Source organism: Lithobates pipiens, unplaced genomic scaffold (assembly GCF_037356315.1).
Source record: "Lithobates pipiens isolate NorthernLeopardFrog02 unplaced genomic scaffold, aLitPip1_a1.2 Scaffold_16, whole genome shotgun sequence".
In the NCBI taxonomy this organism is placed as follows: domain Eukaryota; kingdom Metazoa; phylum Chordata; class Amphibia; order Anura; family Ranidae; genus Lithobates; species Lithobates pipiens.
Genome location: NW_027507748.1, coordinates 542,202,765 through 542,226,460, shown reverse-complemented (window position 1 = coordinate 542,226,460; position 23,696 = coordinate 542,202,765). Strand labels below are relative to the sequence as shown.

The 23,696-nt window shown below is 44.6% G+C and overlaps 1 protein-coding gene across 1 annotated transcript in view; it reads left to right on the top strand.

Moving 5' to 3' along the window:
* The first annotated feature begins 1,662 nt into the window (after positions 1 to 1,662).
* FKBP11 (FKBP prolyl isomerase 11) overlaps positions 1,663 to 23,696 on the top strand; it is a 55,121-nt gene continuing 33,087 nt past the window's right edge. The window contains exons 1-3 of the mRNA XM_077483328.1: positions 1,663 to 1,852; positions 2,369 to 2,431; positions 19,727 to 19,814. Of these exons, the coding sequence (XP_077339454.1) occupies positions 1,742 to 1,852; positions 2,369 to 2,431; positions 19,727 to 19,814 (262 nt within the window). The 5' untranslated portion in view covers positions 1,663 to 1,741. The remainder of the gene's footprint in view (positions 1,853 to 2,368; positions 2,432 to 19,726; positions 19,815 to 23,696) is intronic.

The following is a 23,696-nucleotide window of genomic DNA, read 5'->3' as shown; positions in this document are numbered from 1 at the left end:
GGAGGAGGAGAGAGGACTCGATCTGCAGCCTTTTCCTCCCCCCCCCTACTCCCTTTGTCTGCGCACACTCCTTATAAAAAGCGCATGCCAGAAATTTGAAGCCCAGCAGACTCATATATCTGCCAAGGGGTAAGTGAGCTCACCATCCATCCCTGTCTGTGACTGAAGTCTCCCCCCTTCTTTATCCTGCCTCTGAGTGAGTACACTAAGATAAATCAGGGTTCTCAGAGCAACCCTTACATCAGAGTTTCCCTTTAAAGCAGAGGCCACAGTGTCCCCCCCCCCCTTAGATCAGAGTCCTCTCCGAACATCAGAGTTCTCAGTGCTTTCCCTTAAATCAGGGTTCCCAGAGCATCCCTTATGTCAGAGTCCCCAGAGTTCTCCCTTACATCAGAGTCTGCAGAGCCCACCTCTTACAGTGTCAGGGAACTCTGCAAGTTCAGATGTAAAAGGGGAACTTTGTGGATTCAGATGTAAAGGGGACTCATATGATTAAAAATGTTAATTGCAAAATACATGTATAGTTCATACTATTAAAAAAAAAATTGCTATGCGCCAAGGTAGTGTTCAGGTTTGACTTGAAGGAAAGGTGGCAACCCTAGTCTGTAGGTGAGGGAAGAGGGCGTGTGAGGGGTCTGTAGGTGAGGGAAGAGGGCGTGTGAGGGGTCTGTATGTGAGGGAAGAGGGCGTGTGAGGGGTCTGTAGGTGAGGGAAGAGGGCGTGTAAGGGGTCTGTAGGTGAGGGGTCTGTAGGTGAGGGAAGAGGGCGTGTGAGGGGTCTGTAGGTGAGGGAAGAGGGTGTGAGGGGTCTGTAGGTGAGGGAAGGGGGTGTGAGGGGTCTGTAGGTGAGGGAAGAGGGTGTGAGGGGTCTGTAGGTGAGGGAAGAGGGTGTGAGGGGTCTGTAGGTGAGGGAAGAGGGTGTGTGAGGGGTCTGTAGGTGAGGGAAGGGGGTGTGAAGGGCCTGTAGGTGAGGGAAGGGGGTGTGAGGGGTCTGTAGGTGAGGGAAGAGGGCGTGTGAGGGGTCTGTAGGTGAGGGAAGGGGGTGTGAAGGGCCTGTAGGTGAGGGAAGGGGGTGTGAGGGGTCTGTAGGTGAGGGAAGAGGGTGTGAGGGGTCTGTAGGTGAGGGAAGAGGGTGTGAGGGGTCTGTAGGTGAGGGAAGAGGGTGTGAGGGGTCTGTAGGTGAGGGAAGGGGGTGTGAAGGGCCCGTAGGTGAGGGAAGGGGTGTGAGGGGTCTGTAGGTTTGGAAAGAGGGTGTGAGGGGTCTGTAGGTTCAGAAAGAGGGTGTGAGGGGTCTGTAGGTTTGGGAAGAGGGTGTGAGGGGTCTGGGAAGAGGGTGTGAGGGGTCTGTAGGTTTGGGAGGAGGGTGTGAGGGGTCTGTAGTTGAGGGAAGAGGGTGTGAAGGGCCCGTAGGTGAGGGAAGGGGTATGTGAGGGGTCTGTAGGTGAGAGTCGGTGTACAACCTCGATGTTCAGTGTGTGGCGTAGACAGTGTCCGGTGTGTAGAGCAGACAGTGATACTATGTAATGACGGAGCTGTGTGCACAGGTCTGCTCAAATGTGTGTGATGGAAGGGGCGGGGTGTGATTTGAGGCGGACTGATGGACACATCGGGTTGGAGGGCTGGCATTGATGGGCGGACTCTGCAGACAGCCCCTCCCCTCCTCCTTTCTCTGCCACGCTCCCACTGATCTCCTCTCTCTCTCTCTCAGGCAGCTGTCACATTCCCTCCATCCTGGGCTCATCATGTTCAGGGCTCTCTTCCTGCTGCTCGTGCTCTCCTCCTCTGCACTGATCTGGGCGGACACCGAGGAAGAGGAGAGTGACAACGGCACCGATCTCAGCATAGAGACTGTGGTAAGCGGTGCCAGCGGTACACGTGTTATTAGTGACCTGTCACAGGTGGGGGTGCCTTGGCCCCTCCAGCTGTCATTGGTAGCTGTCCTCCTCCTGTCACTCTCTATACTGACATCCCAGCTGGGACCTTTCTTCTCCAGATCTCCTGGTGTCCTGAGGCTCAGCACTGGCAGCCCAGTGATGCCCATCCCCTGTCATGTCCAGGCACTGATCAGTCCTGGATGTGTGTATCTCTGCCCCCCACCTCTTCTCTGTCCTCCTGTCACTCTCTGCCTGTCACACATCCTCCAGCATACCTCTCTGATCTCCTGCTGCTTTCCTCTCATCAGCTGTTATAACCTCCCTTCTTTCTCAATGGAAGATCATTTCTCTGTTTGCTGTTCATCTCCCAGATTGCAGTGTTCTTGTTGTGCTCCTACAAGAAGCCCATTCTATACCCTATTCTCCCCCTTAATCTCTCTATGATTGAGTCCCTAGCTGTGCCCCCCTGTATGACTTGTCTCTTTCCTGTAACAGGAGAAGCCAGAGTCTTGTGTGGACCAAGTGGATATGGGGGACACCATTCAGCTTCACTACACGGTGAGTGTTTTGCCCCTGTGCCCCCCCCCCCCCCCCCCATCTGGGCCAGAGCCGGGAACATCTGTAACAACAATAACACGTCAGCACTAGGGCCCAGCCTGCACACACAGGGGTGGGAGGAGATGCTGGAGGTGGAGATCTGGTGGGGCTCCTCCTGCCCGCTGTATCCCATTCAGATCACACATGTACCTAGCATGCCAGCTCCTAGATAGACAAGGGGGGGAGAGAGGAGCACTAACACATTCATCTGGGGTTATCTCAGGTGATTCTAGCTCTACTTCCCCGTCTCTAATAAACCTTCCCCCCATGCATTGAAGATGTGTAATTAAATGACAATTGTTGTGCTTTTCCCAAATCTGTCTTACAGGCAGTCCCACCATTGAAGCGGTATAGTCAGGATCCATAGCAGGCATCCTTGTGTGGCCTACTAATTGCTTTATAGCAGAGATTTCATTATCCCATTCATTAGCAGAATAACATTGGAACCAAATGAAGCAATAAATTGCATTCAGACTAAAGAGACTGACATATGGGAAAGCAGCTCTGACGCTGTCTTTAAACTTTGCCATAAACATGTATATTATGGGGCTGATTTACTAAAGGCAAATCCACTGTGCATTACAAGTGTTGTCACTGTAGATCTGAAATGAGGGGAAGCTCTGCTGATTTCTATCATCCAATCATGTGTAGGTAAAAATGCAGTTTTTTTATTTTCCTTGCATGTCCCCCTCAGATCTACAGCGACTGCACTTCCACATGCACCTGGAGTGCACAGTGTATTTGCCTTTAGACCCCTTTCACATTGGAGGCGTTTTTCAGGCACTTTTTCGCTAAAAATAGCGCCTGTAAAGTGCCTGAAAAATGCCTAGGCTGCAATCCCAGTGTGAAAGCCTGAGTGCTTTCACACTGGGGCACTGTGCTGGCAGGACATCACAAAAAGTCCTGCAAGCAGCTTCTTTGCAGCCATGTAGGAGCGGAGAATACACCGCTCTTAGGCTGGATTCACAGCTTCAACTCTTATGGGAAGGCTGTCCACCAGGTTTAGGAGTGTGTCTATAGGAATGTTTGACCATTCTTCCAGAAGCGCATTTGTGAGGTCAGGTACTGATGTTGGATGAGAAGGCCTGGTTCATAGTCCCCGCACTAATTAATTCCAAAGGTGTCATATTGGGTTGAGGTCAGGACTCTGTGCAGGCCAGTCAAGTTCCTCCACCCCAAACTCATTTATCCATGTCTTTATGGACCTTGGTTTGTGTACTGGTGTGCAGTCATGTTGGAACAGGAAGGGGTCATCCCCAAACTGTTCCCACAAAGTTGTGAACATCAAAATGTCTTTGTATGCTGATGTCTTAAGAGTTCCCTTCACTGGAACTAAGAGGCCAAGCCCAACCCCTGAAAAACAACCTCACACCATAATCCTCTCGCCACCAAATTATTTGGACTAGTGCACAAAGCAAGGTCCATAAAGACATGGATGAGCAAGTTTGGGGTGGAGGAACTCGACTGATCCTGACCTCAACCCAATAGAAAATCTTTGGGATGAATTAGAGCGGAGACTGTGAGCCAGACCTTCTCATCCACATTAGTGCCTGACTTCACAAATGCGCTTCTGGAATAATGGTTAAACATTCCCATAGACACACTCCTAAACCTTGTGGACAGCCTTCGCAGAATACTTGAAGCTGTTATAGCTGCAAAGGGTGGGCCAACTCAATATTAAACCCTACGAACTAAGGCCTGGTTCACACCTATGTATTTTTTTAGTGCATTTTCAGTTTTGCAGAAACGCTCTACAGTCCATTTAACATGGTTTCCTATGGATGTAGTTCACATCTGTGCATTTTATGGAAAGGGCCAGGGAGTTTTTTCTGGTTTTTGTTTCCATAGGCATCAATGGATCCAAAGCGTGTATTGAAAAATGCAAAATGCACCGGTAATATGCAAACTGCAGCCTGCATAGGAGTGAATCAGGCCAAGAGTGGGATTCCATTAACCACTTGCTTACTGGGCACTTAAACCCCCCTCAGTCCCAGACCAATTTTCAGCTTTCAGCGCTGATGCACTTTGAATGACAATTGTGCGGGCATACAACACTGTACCCAAATGAAATTTTTATCATTTTTTTCCCACAAATAGAGCTTTCTTTTGGTGGTATTTAGTTACAGCTCGGAGTTTTATTTTTTGCTAAACAAACAAAAAAAGATGCAAAAAAAAAATCATGTTTTAATAGTTTGTTATAAAATTTTGCAAACGGGTAATTTTTCTCCTTCATTGAAGTGCGCTGATTAGGCGGCACTGATGGGCTGCATTGGTGGGCACTGATGGGCTGCATTGGTGGGCACTGATGGGCTGCATTGGTGGGCACTGATGGGCTGCATTGGTGGGCACTGATGGGCTGCATTGGTGGGCACTGATGGGCTGCATTGGTGGGCACTGATGGGCTGCATTGGTGGGCACTAATAGGCACAGATAAGGCGGCACCGATGGGCACAGATAAGACGGCACTGATGGGCACAGATAAGATGGCACGGATGGGTGGCACGGATAAGTGGCACGGATGGGTGGCACGGATGGGCACTGATAGGTACCACTGAGAGATGGGACTGATGGGCACTGATAGGTGGCTCTGATAGGTGGCACTGCTGGGCACTGATGGGCGGCACTGCTGGGCACTGATGGGTGGCACTGCTGGGCACTAATGGGCGGCACTGGGGTGCAGCACCTTTGAGGCAGATTGTGGGCACTGTGGGTGGCACTGTGGGTGGCACTATGGGCACTGCTGGGTGGCACTGACGGGGGGCACTTAATTTTATTCAGGATGGCACTGCAGGGGGCAGGTGGGCACTGGCAGGGGGCAGGTGGTCGCTTGCATTGCTGGCCGTGATCGAGACTGATGTCCAGATCACGGCCGCCGGTGATCGGCTTTTTTTTTTTCTCCTCGCGCTGTCAGCGCGAGGAGGAATACTAGCCGATTACCGGCTCCGTTATATCACATGATCAGCTGTCATTGGAAAAGGAGGAAAAGGAGATCCGCGCTGTAGCCGTCATTTGGCTATAGCGCCGATCTCAAGTGGTTAAAGTTCATGTGTGTGTAAAGGCATGTGTCCCAATACTTTTGGTAAATAGTGTATGTTCAGCATGGCTAAGGCTGATGTCAGATGGGTGAGTCTGCCACCAGTGAAAGATTGCCAGCAGCAGGATTGCTAAGAGGCTGCCTGTCTGTCGCTATTGAATTACCTTTGTAGCCAACACATGGAGATGTCACTCCCATCCCCGGTGATAGAGATTCGGGAGCAGCATTCAGACCAGTGACAGGCTAGTAAATTTTCGGCAGACAGAGGTTTGACATCAGATTTTCGTATGGTCAGTACACAAATCCGTCACACAAGTGGAAAGTACAAACATGCATGCTCGGAATCAATGCTCACCAAACACGCTGTTTTTTTCATGATTTTTTTTTTTAGCTGGCAATTAAAAAAAAATAAAAATGTTTACATTCAACTGTCAGTGGGGAAGCCTGCTAACATCTGCTGACTCATCCACTGCTAAGGAAGCGGTGGCCGGCTTCCTGACCCAATCCTTAGCAACCAGCTATATACACTGAATGTAAAAAAAAAAAAGACACAAATCATGGCAAAATCGCAGTAAAAATGCGCTTACAGAAACGCAAAAAGCACTGCAGAAACGCTCAACATGCATAGATGTGAATCAAGCCTATAGCTGGAAATACACTAGAGGAATTTTAAACAAAAATTTTTCCAACAATTGTCAGAACATTTGCTTGTCATTTGAAAGTAATTCAAGATTTTGTTTACTTTTAGCCCTGGTTCACACTATGTGGTGCGGGGAACCACATGTGATTTTGAACATGAATCGCCTGCATTCCTGTTCAAATCACATGCAAATCTTCAGCAGTGCGATTTGAGCCATTATTTGGTATGGCTCAAATTGCACTTTAATTTGTACCAAAAACGTGCAGGACCCTTTTTTTGTTCACACCAGAATCCGATCGCATGTGATCTGATTTCTGCAAATTGCACTGTGAACAGATAACTTAACATATACACCTGCATCGATTCACATAAATGGGGTGCGATTTGTATGTGGTGTGGAATCTGCACAGAACCTGCTGCAAATTCACAGCGCACATGTTTGAACCAGGGCTTAAAGTGTAAGTTCACTTTTAGGAGCATATTACATGTTTCACCTATATATAGGGTGTAATGTAACATGCTCCCATGCACACACTTCTCGCCACCAACGCTCCTCTCTCTGCGACAACAGGCGGGGGACCTTCTTCCTGCATCGGCTGTCACTTTTTCTTTTGAATGAAAAAACAAGTACTTGTAGTTTTGAATGGGCTGATGATCTAGCGTTGTAACATTTATGGTTATATGGTCACAAAGCTAGAGGAAGACTGCAGGAGCCTGACGTTGCAGCTGCGATCTGCTGATCATGGGTGCAATGCTCTTCAGGCTCCAGTAAAAAAAATATATATATATATATATCACACTTGCCTGCAAAAATTTGTGCATTTAATTTTTATGTTTGAATAGGCTGATCAGTACTCTCGTAGTTGATTCACTCTTCTTCTAGCTTTGTAACTGAAAGCCTTTATGGGGTACGGTAACAAAGCAATTTGCTGATCGCAGGTGCAAAAATTTGCATTCAATTTTTTATTTTATTTTTAAAGGTGTACTAAGCTGTTAACATTCGATTTTGGAAACCTGTTTGCAAACCTGTTTTATCATCCAGGATGTCTGCCGTTACCACAGATGAGGGGGATGCATATCTCATGTCTGATGGCACCTTAGGAGTGCGAATCGGATAGAAAACTGATCTGGGGAAAGCGCATCTCATATTTAATGGTGCCTTAAGTGTTTATTTACTAAGGCATATACGTATTTTTTGCACAGAATACAGGTTCTTGCTGGCAGAAGATCCTGCATGAAATACACAACTACAGTACTCACATTTAAATGCATCCACTTCAGCTCTGGGAGATTTTCGCCCCTTCATGACCAGGCCACTTTTTTTTTATTTATTTTTTGCTATGCGGCACTGCGCTACTTTAACTGACAATTGCGCAGTCATGCAAAACTGTACATAAATGAAATGTAATATAATTTTTTTTCACACAAATAGAGCTTTCTTTTGGTGGTATTTGAGCACCACTTGATTTTATTTATTTATTTATTGTGCGCTATAAATAAAAAAGGCCAAACATTTTGAAAAAAACAAACAAACAATTTTTTACTTTCTGCTATAAAACATAGCCAATTAAAAAAAAAAGAAAATCCTAATTTCTTCATAAATTTAGGATAAAATGTATTCTGCTTCATCTTTGGTAAAAAGAAAAAAAACACAATGAGTGTATATTAATTGGTTTATGTGAAAGGTATAGCATCTAGAAATAATGGGGTATATATAATGGAATTATTATTTATTTTTTATTTTTTTTTTTTTACTACTAATGGCGGCGATCAGTGACTTATAGTGGGACTGCGATAGTGCAGGGGGCAATTTGACGCTAACTGACACTGGGGGTGGAGGGAATCTGACTGACTGCCACTGACATCACCAGTGACACCGAGCCTGGGTTCACACTGCCCGCGACTTCCAAACGACCTTTAAGTCAGACCCCAGTGCGACTTTGGCACGACTTGCACGCGACTCCTTTAACAAGTCAATGCAAGTTGAACCAAAAGTAGTGCAGGGACCTTTTTCTTATTTAGAGCGACTCGGGTCGCACCGATTAGAACGGCTCCATTGCACAGAATGGGGTCCGACTTCTAATGCAGCAAGTGCTTCAAAATCGGAACGATTATCACATCAGTGTGAATTGGGCCTAATACAGTGATCAGTGCTAATAATATACACTGTCACTATACTATTGATACTGGCTGGGAAGGGGTTAACATTTAAGGGCAATTGAACGGTTACACAGTGTTTACTGTGTGTGCTATGTTGTTTTTTCACTTAGCGATGTGCTGGTTTTTATTCCAGGGAGAGGTAAAACGGCACATTGCCCCCGTCAGAAGAGAGCTATGTGTGGTTTACCTACATAGAGCTCCTTTCTGTCATTTGCTTAGCCGATCAGCGGGTGCCTGCCATAAATCATTGGCTGGCACCCTCTGATCAGCTTGTGGTGCAGCAAATGGCATCACAGCCAGGGTGAGGGGGTGTGCACGCCCCCTACCCTGGAAGAAGCGGATCACATACTTTTACATTTGATGCAGGGGGGCTGCTCTGTCATAGTATATCTTTGATAAGCGGTCCACAAGTGGGTATACAGCATTTCAGCATATACAGGTTTTCTACTGACTTTATCCATGCGTGCGTATATGCATTACCATTTATTTACAGTTATTAACATTAGTTTAGATTTGCACACTCGTCTGTATGGCCCCCAGACTCAGCTGTGTCCTTCATTTTGTCTGCTGCCAAATGCAGTGCACAATTTTGTTTGTAGAAGCTGCTGTGTATGGCCCCAATGATTCATGTAGTGCTAAGTTCAGATGAGTATAAAACTATACACATACATAAACGTACATATCTAAATGTTGCATTTTAGATGCCCGTGTGAATGAGCCCTAAAGGTGACCATACAGCCTGACTGAATCAGATATTAAAGATGCTTATCTTACGTCTGATTACACCCTAAAGAGGAATTTCACCACCCCTCCCACGGCGTTGGCTGAATGCACAGATTTGCTCCAGGCTATGGAAGGATCCCAACAATAATGGTGGGATTCAGGCAGATGCCTGATCGGCAGCTGGCTCAGCCTCTCAGTGCACTGCTAGGAACCTGACATAGCCGCTCCCACCACCTGCACATCTCGGCACATCAGTGAGCACTGGAGGGGCAGAGCAGAGAGAGACGGTAACTGACAGTCACCACTCCCTACTCAGAGTGGACTGAGAACAGGGAGATCAGCAGTCATGTGAGCATTCAGTTCTCGGGCTAAGGCCTATTTCCCACAGGCTTCAACATATATAAGAGCAGTGTGAACAACAAGCTTATGTAGAGCTTTCATCAAGCACTCCCACTAGGATCTGTGATATGGCAGCGATCAGCTGTATAATTTTCAGCTATATAATGTTGGTTATCTACTACATGTAAATGTGGATAATCAAGCAAAGAAGTTCTTATTACTGCTTATGAGTACATGAGACTAAGGCTGCTTTCACACTGAGGCTGTTTTCAGGAATTTTAGAGTTAGAAATAACCTCTAATGCCTGAAAACCGCCTCCCATTAATTTCAGTGTGACTTTTCACACTGGGGCGGTGCACTTGCGGGACGTTCTGAAAAGTCCTGCAAGCAGATTCTTTGGGGAGTTTGGGAGCTCTGTATACATCACTCCTAAAACGCCCTACCCATTGAAAGGAATGGGCAGCGCTGCCAAAGCGCCTGTAAAGAGCTTTGGCAGCTCTGCAACACAGGTGCTTTTAACCCTTTTTTCGGCTGCTAGCGGGGGTTAAAAGTGTCCTGCTAGCAAGTGAAAAGCGCAGCTAAAACTACGGTAAAGGGTGGCTACAACTAGCGGCGCTTTACCACTAATGCACCCCCGCCCCAGTGTGAAAGTAGCCTTATTGCAGTTGGCAGTGACAGTGTAAGGCCGGGTACACATATGTGCGGCCACGGTTTACAGCAGGGGTCTGGTGCGTTTCTGTACACCGGCTCGGGTGTGATTCAGGTCTGAATCTTTGCCTGAATTTGCACCTGAACTGGACCTAAAGACGCACAGGACCCTTCTGAAATCCAGACTGCGGCCGCCGCCCGGACCTGCGTGAACAAGCTCCATTGAGAGCCAGTCACACTCAGCTGTAATGTGAATTGGATGCAAGGAAAAGCCAATCCAATTTGCATATATGTGAACCCAGCCTAAGGCTATATGTACATAGGCTGTTTGATTTTTCTCCTGAATGCCTTTAGTCTCAGTTCACACTGATGCGGTGCGAATCTGAAGCAATTTCACAGTGCCGATTCTGTTGTGACAGGTGTGATTCTAATGAAAATAAATGTGATTTCTGAGTAGCTTTGGCATAGCTGGACATAAAATTTGCACCAAAGCCTCACTAAACTCGCACAGGACCCTTTTATTAACCGGATCAGAATATTTTAAAGTGAGAATAAACTCCCTTGGCTCATTTTTTACTTATAGGTAAGCCGTATTATAGGCTTACCTATAGGTACTGTAAATATCTCCTAAATGTGTACCTCGTGATTTGTACTTGTGAAGCACCCACTGATGTCAACGGCGCATGCCTGTGCCGTTCCTTCAGAGCCCTGTGGTGTGAACAGCGAATCCCGGGAGTGACGTTATCGCGGCTTGTCCATTTAAAGGACTGGAGCCCGCCAACCTGGAAGGAATACCGGATGAAGATGGAAGCCCTGTCAGCAGTGACGGCACGACGCTGAAGGGATTCATTTTAAGGTAAGTTTCACATAATGTGCTAGTATGCAATGCATACTAGTACATTATAACATCGCCTTTCATTAGGAAAATTTTTATTTTTTGACAAGTTGTCTACCACTTTAAGGCAGACCATTAATTTCAATGGGTCTTTAAAGGCCTGTACACACAATCATAAAATGGTACGAAGAATACCGCTTTTGAAGAGATCATAAGATAATCTGATCGTTAATACGGAGCTTTCGACAGCCAATCATGAAAATTCATGCAATGTTATGTAATGGGACAACCGCAAAAAATGTTCTCGTACTATACCAGATCGTACAATAGTTGTCTGAAAATACAAAACAATACATTACATCACTTACAAATTTTTTATTCTGTCATATGAGAATTTTTGTAAGTTTAGTAACCTCTTCATCATGCCAAGAGAAAGGTTCATGCTCTATTTTTTAGCAACGCAGTGCACCACAATTACTGTGTATGCTGCAGCACAGGTGCATTGGGAGGCCATTTATAATGAATGACATTACAGCACAACAATGCGCATAATACAGCTACACAGCTGTGTGAAGCAGCTCTATTTTTTCAGATTCCCCAACATATTATTGGATACTTGAGGTGCTCTTCACCTCAATGTTATACTTTGGTAAATTATCACCAGATTCACTTCACCCTATTCATGCTTTCTGGTCCATATAGTGATCAGTCCCTAACATTAGCCAAGTTTATAAGGAAACTTTAAAGTAATTAATGCCGCATACACACGGTTGGACATTCCGACAGCAGATGTGCGATCGAAGCTTGTTGCTGGAAATGCTCCATCAGACAGTTTCCATTGGAATTTCCGTCACACAAAATTTGAGATCTGGTTCTCAAATTTTCCTACAACAAAATCCGTTGTCGGAAATTCCTATCGTGTGTACACAATTCCAAAGCATAAAGTTCTACGCCTGCTCAGAATCGAGCAGAAGAGCTGCACTGGCTATTGAACTTCAATTTTTTCGGCTCGTCGTACGTTATTGACGGTCGGAATTTCTGACAACATTGTGTGAACATGTGTATGCAAGACAAGTTTAAGCCAACATCCGTCGGAAAAAAAAAATCCCATGGATTTGGTTGTCGAAATGTCCGATCGTGTGTATGCGGCATAACAGTATCTAATCTGGCATTATTTGGTTTGAGGGTACGTACACACTGAGACCCCTTTCACACTCACACTGTTTTTCAGGGCTAGAAACCGTGCCTGTAAAGTGCCTGAAAAACGCCTCCCTGTCACTTTGGGACGGTGCGCTTGCACGTTAGAAAAAGTCAGAATCTTTGGAGCGGTTTAGGAACGGTGTATACACTGCTCCTCCACCAACCCTGCCCATTGAAATGAATGGGCACCGCTGCCAAAGCACCTGCAAAGTGCTTCAGCAGCAACGCTTTTCGGGTGCATTTAAACCTTTCTTCAGCCGCTAGCAGGGCGCTTTTAATCCCCATTGGCGGCTGAAAAAAGGGTGATCTGTGTTCCTGGCCGAAAAGCGCCGCTAAAACTAGCGGCGGTTTACCACTTACGTGGAGCGGTGCTAGCGTGAAAGGGGTCTGAACGTGGGTTTGAAATCGTGTGAGTTCAGCTGAACTCACACAATTTCAAACCCGCATTTCAGTGAGAGTTTGGGGGTGATTTGAAAGACATCTGTGCGGGTTCAGGCACAGATGTCTATTGAAATCACCCCCGAAGTCGCCGAAAGTAGAGCAGGAACTACTTTTGGAAATCGGTGCGGCGCTGCAAAATCAGCATCGCACCGATTGGGACAGTGCTGTTGCCAGCAATAGGCTGTGATTTGGCATGCAATTTGAACGGGGGGGGCCTTAATGTGATTTATAATGAGGATTAAATAGTTGATTGTGACAGCTAGTTCCACCTGGGACGCTATTAATCACCCAGCTGATGTTCTATCCTTCTCCCTGATCCACCAATATAAAATATTTCAGAGCATTGAAGAAATACCAGGAGGTCTGTGTGCCTAGTCACCGCACCATAAAAACGAATACTGACATGCCATAAATTGGCATCTAGCAATCCTTGACTTGGTAGCCTCCTCTTGTGCTGAGTGGTTGAAGTGACAGTGCAGGGACATAGTGAATACAAGGGGAATGTAGGAAGGTTGTGCACTCCCTTCTATGTTGTTTGGTTACTGCATTGCTACATCTCTGCTGTACATTTAATTCATGGCAGTGGCAGGCTGCAGAAGGGATTACTTCCCAAGACTCGAGCTGAAATAGTATGGGGAAGTCTTGTGAACTACCCAACAGCTGTCAATGCGTATTCAGATATATTATGGATGAGTGAGAAATGCGCACAGTTTTACCATACATGATGAAACCATTTCATACATGTATCTTACCTATAGCAAATGTGTTTTTTATTTTTATTTTTTCTGTCTCTATATAAACAAAACTTTTTAACTGTTATCATTAGAAGTCCAAGAGAAATTATTTTATACAGTCTAGTCTTGTTTTTTTTATTTTTTTTTATTTTTTAGCAAACCTGTTTACCTTACCTGCTCTGTTGCAGTGGTTTTACACAGAGCAGCCCAGATCCTTCTCTTCTCAGGTCCCTCCGCATCACTCCTGGCCCCTCCCTCCTGCCGCGTACCCCCACAGCAAGAAGCAGCTTGCTGCCGGGCCAGTGCTATGTGTGTTCATTCAGGCACAGAGCCCTGACTTGGCCCGCCCCCTCTTTCTCCTCATTGGCTCACTGACTTTGACAGCCAATGGTGCCCGCTCTGTGTCTCAGCCAATCAGGAGGGAGAGTCCCGGACAGCTGAGTCTCTCATGCAACATCGCTGGATCAAGATGGGGCTCAGGTGAGTATGAGGGGGGCTGCTGCACACAGAAGGTTTTTTATCTTAATGCATAGAATGCATTAAGATGAAAGCCTTCTGCCTTTAGAACCACTTTAAGGCTGGGTTTACACTATTGTGAATTGGATGCCGGTACACATCTCCGCAACGGCTACAGTGTGAAGTGCACAGGAATCATGTGCGTCTTTTGGTCTATTTCAGGTCCGAATTGAGCCAAAAAGTTCAGGCTGAAATCTGACCTGAAACGGTGAATGGAGACGCACTGGACTCCTGCTGTGAGCCTCTGTGAAAAAAAAAAAAAATCCAATAATCTGTATTGCTGGAAAGTATTGTACGTGCAACACGACCGGAGAGCAGCTAGATTTTTTACACAGGTGTACATGTACCCATGAATACATGCTTTTATTATACAGTGCATTCTTCGTGTTTTTATGCAGGACTTTTCTGCCACGAATCACGTTCATACATTACTAAGTGTGCAAATACCCGTGACCTTTTCAGATACCGGCAGGCCAGCCAGTCATGTGACTAAATACCATCTTCTCTCTATCGCAAACCTTACTCTACACAAGATAAAAAGCCACCATCCAGGTATAAAGGAAGCTTCCCAGGATTCGCTTTCAAGAGAGAACATTCACTGACTGCCCAGCATGTGGTTAAGTTCTTATCTATTAGAAAATCCATAAATGTCACAGAACAGAGCAATACACCAGCAGGAAACTCACACAGTTCTCTGTAATAATGCACTTTTTAATAGTTGTAATAGTTACTTTATCAGGAACATGGGTATGATATTGGGTAGTTTGTTGTTGTTCTATATTCCTAGTGGTGACATGAAGCTAAAGAGTTGATTGTAAACCTATATATTTTTAAAATAGCAATGCTTACCTGCTCTGTGCAGTAGCCGCCAACCCCTTCTTCTGTGCTCCAGGCTTCTTCTCTTCTTGGTGGACCACCATAGGAAGCCGCTTCCTATTATGGCACACCTGCAAGCTCAAGCTGCATGCTTCTATAGACACAGGCTGCCTGCTTCTATAGACACAGACAGTGTGGCTCAGCTCTGTCCCACCCCCTTGTCAGAGGATTTGACTAATAGCAACAGAAACCAAAGGCTCCTTCTGCTATTGTTCTGCCTTGTGAGAGCAAAGAGATCCAGCACGGGCTCAGGTAAGTATAAGGGTGGGGGGGGGGGGCACATAGGGTTTTGTACATTAATGCATAGAATGCCTTAAGGCAAAAATCCTTCTGCCTTTAGAACCACTTTAAATAGTTGCAGCAGTGTTTTTTTTTTTTTTTTTTTTTTTTTTCGTTATCTCCCACATAACTCTTGCTTGTAATTTTAAAGGGTATGAGAAATAATACATATAATCTATAGACATTGCTGGGTTTTTAACACTTTTCAGCCCCAGAAGGTTTCACCCCCTTCACGACCAGGCCATTTTTTTCTAAACGGGACCCTTTGGAGTAAGACCGCACTATATCGAGATACCTCTCAACTCAACTAAGAAGGTTTCACCCCCCCCCCCCCTTCATGACCAGGCCATTTTTTTGCGATACGGCACTGCGTTAATTTAACTGCGCTGTACCCAAACAAAATGTTATGTCCTTTTTTTTCCCCCCACAAATAGAGTTTTCTTTTGGTGGTACTTGATGTGTTTTTTATTTTTGCATTATCAACAAAAAAAGGCTGACAATTTTGAAAAAAATATATATTTTTTACTTTCTGCTATAAAACACATCCAAAAAAAATCAAAATCAAATGTATTCCTCAATTTAGGGCAATTATTATTCTGCTACATATTTTTGGTAAAAAAATCCCAATAAGCTTATTGTGTAAAAGTTATCGTTTCTACAAACTATGGGATATTTTTATGGCTCATCTGCTCATACTGCTCATCACCTGGCCAATACCATCCCTACAGTGAAGCATGGTGGTGGCAGCATCATGCTGTGGGAATGTTTTTCAGCGGCAGGATCTGAGAGACTAGTCAGGATCGAGGGAAAGATGAATGCAACAATGTACAGAGACATCCTTGATGAAAACCTGCCCCAGAGCGCTCTGGACCTCAGACTGGGGCAAAGGTTTATTTTCCAACAGGTCAACGACCCTAAGCACACAGCCATTATAACAAAGGAGTGGCTAAGGGACAACTCTTTGAATGTCCTTGAGTGGCCCAGCCAGAGCCCAGACTTGAACCTGATCTGAAGAGATCTGAAAATGGCTGTGCACTGACGCTCCCCATCCAACCGGATGGAGCTTGAAAGGTTCTGCAAAGAAGAATGGGAGACTCTGCCCAAAAATAGATGTGCCAAGCTTGTAGCATCATACCCAAAAAGACTTGAGGCTGTGATTGATGCCAAAGGGGCTCAACAAAGTATTAAGCAAAGGCTGTGAACACTTATGTACATTTGATTTATTTATTTTTTTGGTTTATCTTTTTAATAAATTTGCAAAGATTTCAAACCAACTCCTTTCACATTGTCATTATGGGGTATTGTTTGTAGGATATTGAGGAAAATAATGAATTTAATCAATTTTGGAATAAGGCTATAACATAACAAAATGTGGAAAAAGTGAAGCGCTCTGAATACTTTCCAGATGTACTATATTTTGACAATATTTGCTTATCCCAGAGTCCAGCTTTAAATATTCCCTTACTTTTCTGACGAAGTTTGCTGTGAGGTGTCAAACTGGCCTTCTGAAAAAAGACGTTAATGTTAACAATAGTGGTTAGAAAGAGAAATCTGCAGGATCAGCCTTTTATCTCTTGTGAAAGAAGGAGCATCATTAATCTACATTACGGGCAAACCATTTTCATAAGCGCAGCATCTCGCTGACAATAAAAAGGCAGTTAATTGCAACAATCTGTGTTATGGTAAGCATATCATAGTCATGTAATGTATTATCAGACAACGTTTTCTCTCTCCAAGTCTTCTAGCACATTGTAAATTATATCATTACTGGAGAAGAGGACAAAATCTCTTTCTAATGTGTGAAGAGGACAAAATTCTTCCCTAACTGTTACTAATTATTATACATTTTGGGGAAATAATACATATTTTCAAATGCAAATGCATGATATAAAGATTACATTTTACAGACTTATTTTTCACTAGAATTTATGATTGTTTTTATTCCATTGTGAAGGGTTTTACAGTGGGGCAAAAAAGTATTTAGTCAGCCACCAATTGTGCAAGTTCTCTCACTTAAAAAGATGAGAGAGGCCTGTAATTGTCATCATAGGTATACCTCAACTATGAGAGACAAAATGTGGAAACAAATCCAGACAATCACATTGTCTGATTTTTGAAAGAATTTATTTGCAAATTATGGTGGAAAATAAGTATTTGGTCAATATCAAAAGTTCGTCTCAGTACTTTGTTATATATCCTTTGTTGGCAATGACATAGGTCAAACGTTTTCTGTAAGTCTTCACAGGGTTGTCACACACTGTTGCTGATATGTTGGCCCATGCAGATCTCCTCTTGAGCAGTGATGGTTTGGGGCTGTCGCTGGGCAACACGGACTTTCAATTCCCTCCAAATGGGGTTGAGATCTGGAGACTGGCTAGGCCACTCCAGGACTTTGAAATGCTTCTGACGAAGCCACTACTTCGTTGCCCAGCCGATGTATTTTGGATCATTGTCATGCTGAAAGACCCAGCCACGTTTCATCTTCAATGCCCTTGCTGATGGGAAGAGGTTTGCACTCAAAATCTCACAATACATGGCCCCATTCATTCTTTTATGTACATGGATCAGTCATCCTGTTCCCTTTGCAGAGAAACAGCACCAAAGCATGATGTTGCCACGCCCATGCTTCACAGTAGGTATGGTGTTCTTTGGTTGCAACTCCTCCAAACATGACGAGTTGTGTTTCTACCAAACAGTTCTACTTTGGTTTCATCTGACCATATGACATTCTCCCAATCCTCTTCTCGATCATCCAAATGCTCTCTAGCAAACCTCAGATGGGCCTGGACATGTACTGGCTTAAACAGGGGAAACACGTCTGGCACTGCAGGATCGGAGTCCCTGGCGGCGTAGTGTGTTACTGATGGTAGCCTTTGTTACGTTGGTCCCAGCTCTCTATAGGCTATTCACTAGGTCCCCCCCCCCCTGTGTGGTTCTGGGATTTTTTTCTCACCGTTCTTGTGATCATTTTGACCCCACGGGGTGAGATCTTGCATGGAGCCCTAGAACGAGGGAGATTATCAGTGGTCTTGTATGTCTTCCATTTTCTAATTATTGCTCCCAAAGTTGATTTCTTCACACCAATGCTTGCCTATTGCAGATTCAGTCTTCCCAGCCTGGTGCAGGTCTACAATTTTGTTTCTGGTATCCTTTGACAGCTCTTTGGTCTTCACCATAGTGGAGTTTGGAGTGTGACTGTTTGGGGTTGTGGACAGCTGTATTTTATACTGATAACAAGTTCAAACAGGTGCCATTAATGCAGGTAATGAATGAGTGGAGGACAGAGGAGCCTCTTAAAGAAGAAGATAAAGGTCTGTGAGAGCCAGAAATCGTGCTTGCTTGTAGGTGACCAAATACTTATTTTCCACCATAATTTGCAAATAAATTCTTTAAAAAATCAGACCATGTGATTGTCTGGATTTGTTTACACATTTTGTCTCTCATAGTTGAGGTATACCTATGATGACAATTACAGGCCTCGCTCATCTTTTTAAGTGGGGGAACTTGCACAATTGGTGGCTGACTACCGTATATACTCGAGTATAGGCCGACCCGAATATAAGCCGAGGCCCCCAATTTACCCCCAAAAAAACTGGCAAACTTATTGACTCGTGTATAAGCCGAGGGTGAGACATGCCTGTCCATCCCTGTGTGTGTGTCCGTCCATCCCTGTGTGTCCGTCCATCCCTGTGTGTCCGTCCATCCCTGTGTGTCCGTCCATCCCTGTGTGTCCGTCCATCCATCCCTGTGTGTGTGTGTGTCCATCCATCCATCCATCCCTGTGTGTGTGTGTCTCCATCCATCCATCCATCCATCCCTGTGTGTGTGTGTCTCCATCCATCCATCCATCCATCCCTGTGTGTGTGTGTGTCTCCATCCATCCATCCATCCATCCATCCCTGTGTGTGTCTCCATCCGTGTGTGTGTGTGTGTGTGTGTGTGTGTGTGTGTGTGTGTGTCCAGCCTACCTTTGTCCCGAGCCTCCGTCCCGTGCCTTGCCTCCTTGCCTCCGTCCCGTGCCGTGACTTGCCTCCTTGCATCCGTCCCGTGTCGTGCCGTGCCTTGCCGCCGCCGTCCCGTCCCGTCCCGTGCCGTGCCTTCCCTTGCCTCCGTCCCGTGCCCTCTTCGTCGGCGGCCATTGTAAAGTTCAAAAGCTGCGCCGCCGCCTTCGCCTGTGATAGGCGGAACACTGAATTTCCCAGCAGCCTGTGTTCCGCCTATCACAGACGTCGTATCATCCTCGTCCGTAGTACGAGGATGATACGATGTCCGTGATAGGCGGAACACAGGCTGCTGGGAAATTCAGTGTTCCGCCTATCACAGGCGAAGGCGGAGCCGGAGGCGCGGCTTTTGAATAGAATGGCCGCTGTCTGTCTGCTCGACACGCTGATCGAGCGGGCAGACAGCGATGACTCGAGTATAAGCCGAGGGGGGCACTTTCAGCCTCAAAAAAGAGGCTGAAAATCTCGGCTTATACTCGAGTATATACGGTAAATACTTTTTTGCCCCACTGTATATAATTAATCTAATCATCTTCAGAAGCTCATTGAAATAATTATATTTAACGTATGAAGTATATTTAATGTGGTATAATCAGGTGAAAAGTTTTCCAGCACAGCTGACTTCCTGTTGACCACCCTGTTGAAGATAGCAAAGACTGACTATTTTTAATACCATTGGCACTGCTAGGTTAATGCACTTTGCGTTTTAATGTTGCATTTGCCTCCTTGAATAATCCCAATAGTGTATTTGTGTGCTTACCCATGTATATTTTTCAGCATTGCTCAGGAAAGATGTTGGGTATAATTTGGCTGACTCGTTTTGTCTCTAGGGAAGGCTGGAGGATGGGCGTGTAATTGACAGCTCTTTATCCCGTGATCCACTTGTAGTGATACTTGGAAAGAAACAAGTGATACCAGGTAAGAAGAACTCGGCTTGTGGTAGATTTCAGACTGTTTCCTGCAGCACTATCTTCTTGACTTGAAGAAATATTTTGCTTATCGTCTAATACAAATGCTGCACCATATCCTTTACTAAATTATATAAAAATTTAGAAGGTGTATTTGGGATTTTTACGGTGCACAATTACAAGATCATTTGTAAAAACATAGAAATTGATTACAACAGTGTTAAAGACAGACATCCAAAAAGGTAAGTATTGATATTACAGTACTGATACAGGTGCAGACTGATTTCAAAGTCAAATCATGACCCCTTATGTCAGAGGTTCACCAATCAATCTCACCCCTTCCTATTCTGGACCACTATAGGAAGGGGAGCGATCGATTGGTGAACCCCTGACTTAAGGGGTCATGATTTGACTTTATGAACGTTCATAAATTAATTCATCTTATCTCTTTCATCATTCCTTGTACTTGTATCCATTTTGTTCTTGGAATTGGAGGTAAATAAACAACTTTCAAGCCCGGGAACTTCTCAAAGGATTCCTGGTATAGGTTTTTTGGACCATTACCAGTGGCTGTTCCTTTTGATATATCCCCCTCTGTGGCTATACCTGATGATCCGATTTTTCATATCCCTGTGATCCTGGAGCCTCAATTTACATACAAAAAGTTTTTGAACATACAGTGCTTACTGTACCTGATATCAATAATTTCTCCTGAAGAAGCCAATTACCAAGGCGAAACATGTAGAGATGAAATCAGTCTACACCTGTATCAGTACTGTAATATCGATACTTACCCTTTTGGATGTCTGTCTTTAACACTGTTCTAATAATTTATCCTTTTTTTACGAATGAACTTGTAATTGTGCTCCAAAATGCTGTACACCTTCTAAATTTCTATATCTTTTTGACTTAGTCGGACATCAAGGGTAAATCTGTATGGCATACTGCACAGCAAAACAAAATGGAACAGTATTGTAGCTGTATCACCAATTTTAGCATATCCACCAGGTCGTCTTCTGGGTTTGGTCTCTTTGGCTATCTTGATTGGCTGGCCCAGGATGACGTACTGTAACTCCTGCACTTTGTGCATACAGGGTCTCTTGCGTGGCAAATCCTACATACCAGCAGATAGTAAAACTACTTGGTTTAGGTATGTTTTGTAGCAGAACTGAAAAGGAAAATGGCAAAAAAACTAGGGCTTTTAGGCAGAACAGACTTTTTGGGGTTGATTTACTAAAGGCAAATAGACTGTGCAGTTGCACTCAGCAAGTGCGGGTGCTCCAGAGCTTGGTATATGAGGTAAAGTTTCACTTTGGTTGGATGATGGAAGCCAGCAGAGCTTCTTTACTAAGCTATGGAGCAATTGCTCTTGTAGAGTGCAACTGCACTTGCAAAGTGCACAGTCTATTTGACTTTAGTAAATTAACCTCTTTATGTCTTTATTGCCACAAAAACTGCCAAAAAAATCCTCTTTTGCTCTTATCTTTTAAAACCTACCCACATAGACATGGCTGTTCACACCAATGTGCAGCACGATTGTATGCGCATTTTACGTGCACTCCCATTGACATCTGTTAAACCTTGTGTTTTCTGAAAGCGCATCAAAGATGTAGCCTGAGCCTATCTGCTTTTTGTGTGCCACCACCAACTGGAACATAAATTTTGAGGGTATTAGAATGTTGCAACATTGGGCTATAATGGTGATAACAAATACAGAGTTTAATAACAAAAAACACCCTTAACCCTTTCCTCCCCCTTAACCATAACCTTTGTGTCTGCGTTTGCACTTGCTTTGCTCTTCAGAGAGCATTTGACAGACAGTAAGGTGGCCTCCACTGCATGTTTGACCCCCCTAATTGCTGGTCTGCTGCACCACAACTGCACGGTTGCAGTGCTGACCCATTCACTTCAATGGGCCGTGTTTAGCGGGTGGTAGTGCTCTCTGAGTGTGACGGGGGGTAAAATTCCTGCTGTGGCATGTCTACACCCTGGCCGCTGTCTTCCCAACTTAAAGCGGATCGCTTGAGCAGAAGTAAAAATGTGACATAACCCCCTGGGTTTTACAACACCCAACTGCAAGTGTAAATGAGCCCTTAAAGTAACTCTGGCCTCAAGCTGGCCATACACATAACCAATGTTTCTGGTGATGGTTAAAAGAGATCAGGAGGAAAAATAATTACATAATCCCTAGAAAACACTTACTTTCTACAGCTGGGAATAGTTAAACTGCATGCAGTACAATAACATGCCTGACCATACCATGAAGGGGGATACGCAATTCTAAACCCTCTTTCAGGCTCCCATAGCACCCAGAAGGTCATACAGTAGATCAGCCTTTCTCAACCTTTTTAACACAGAGGAACCCTTTAGATAACGTTCCGGTCTCAGGTAACCCCTGTTAAAAATGACTATATGTACAACTCATGATACATTATTGTGATGGTCAGTGGGAAGAATGTTCCTTACACTTGTGGTCCTTGGGAAGAATTACCCCCTTACCGACAGCTAAAAAAATCAATGTTATCTGTAGGAACTTATCTGATAGGCAGAGTTTGTTTATTGCTCAAGGAACCCCTAGCAACCTCCTGGAGGAACCTTAGGGTTCCATGGAACCCTGGTTAAAAAACCCTACAGTAGATGATGGCCCATGGGGCATCCGGTACTACATTGTCTTCAAGAGAAAATCCAGAGAAAAGCAAAGATTTTTATAGTTTAGACTAGAGAATCCTGTGTTTTTCTGTAAAAACTGTACTGGATAAGAAGTCCAAGAAACCTATTTATTAAAGTGTCAGAAATGTTCTTTTGAAGAAGCTCTTGGGCAGAAAAAAACATTTCTCGTCATTTTGATCGTAGCACCTTGTCAGCCTGTGCCGTGAAAGACATATTTAACAAGCAATTTCATTCAGCGTTTGGAATTCTCTGCTGCTTCTAGATTTAAACTTTAGTTTTAAATGATCTGAAAATACAACAAAAGAAGTAGAACAGACTGAACATGTCTTGTCTTTTTTCTCTTTTTGTAATGGCTGATATAGAGAATGGTGCTTCCTTTAGAGGACTAAACAAGATGTAGGTAGATGCACAATAAAAACATATTGTCCCTATTTGTTGTCAGAGAACTCCTGCAAGTTATACAAAGGCAAATAATATCTATAGACAAATGTAGGTGGCAGGTTTCATGTCTGCATGCTTCCTTTAATGTTTTATCAAAGACAATATACTGTAGATCAGTGTAATAAATCCTGCAGACGATGTAATGCAACATAGATGGTTGGACTGGGATTGTTATGGTTCACATAGTGAAACTAAAATATTAATCAAGAGTCGTTAAATGCACCTTCACTTCATAACATTGACATACATATAAACAGACCTCAGATAAGGATTGATGGAATATTCATCTCTGGGGCCTGTGCACATTTCCATTCTTGTCTTCTCCCCTACAAGCAGCGGAAACATGCAAGCACTGGGTTGTCCTCATTTATAATGGTCTCCCAATAAATCCCCCCTGAGGCTCCAACCACTTGATTCAAGACCTCTTCTAAGCATGTTAGGCTGCATTCGTTTGTGTGCGCTGCACTTTTTTAGGCACCTTCAGCACGAACGTCGCGATCGGGCCAGCCTGTCTGTTTTTTAGGCGGACCCAATTGGAACCTCCTTTCTCCTCTGTGGAGTGATGGGTGTAAACGCATGCACATCCAATCTGATAAAAACAGACTGATAGGGATCCATTCCCCTTCTGTCCAACGGATCGGATTGGATTGGATCAGATGCCAGTCGGGTGTAAATGGACAGGTGGTCTGTTTACATCCAACTGTCCATAGAGGAGAATGGGCTATGTCTGTGTCTGCTTTGTATAAGCGGAGCGGACTCAAACCTGTCATCCGCCTGCTCA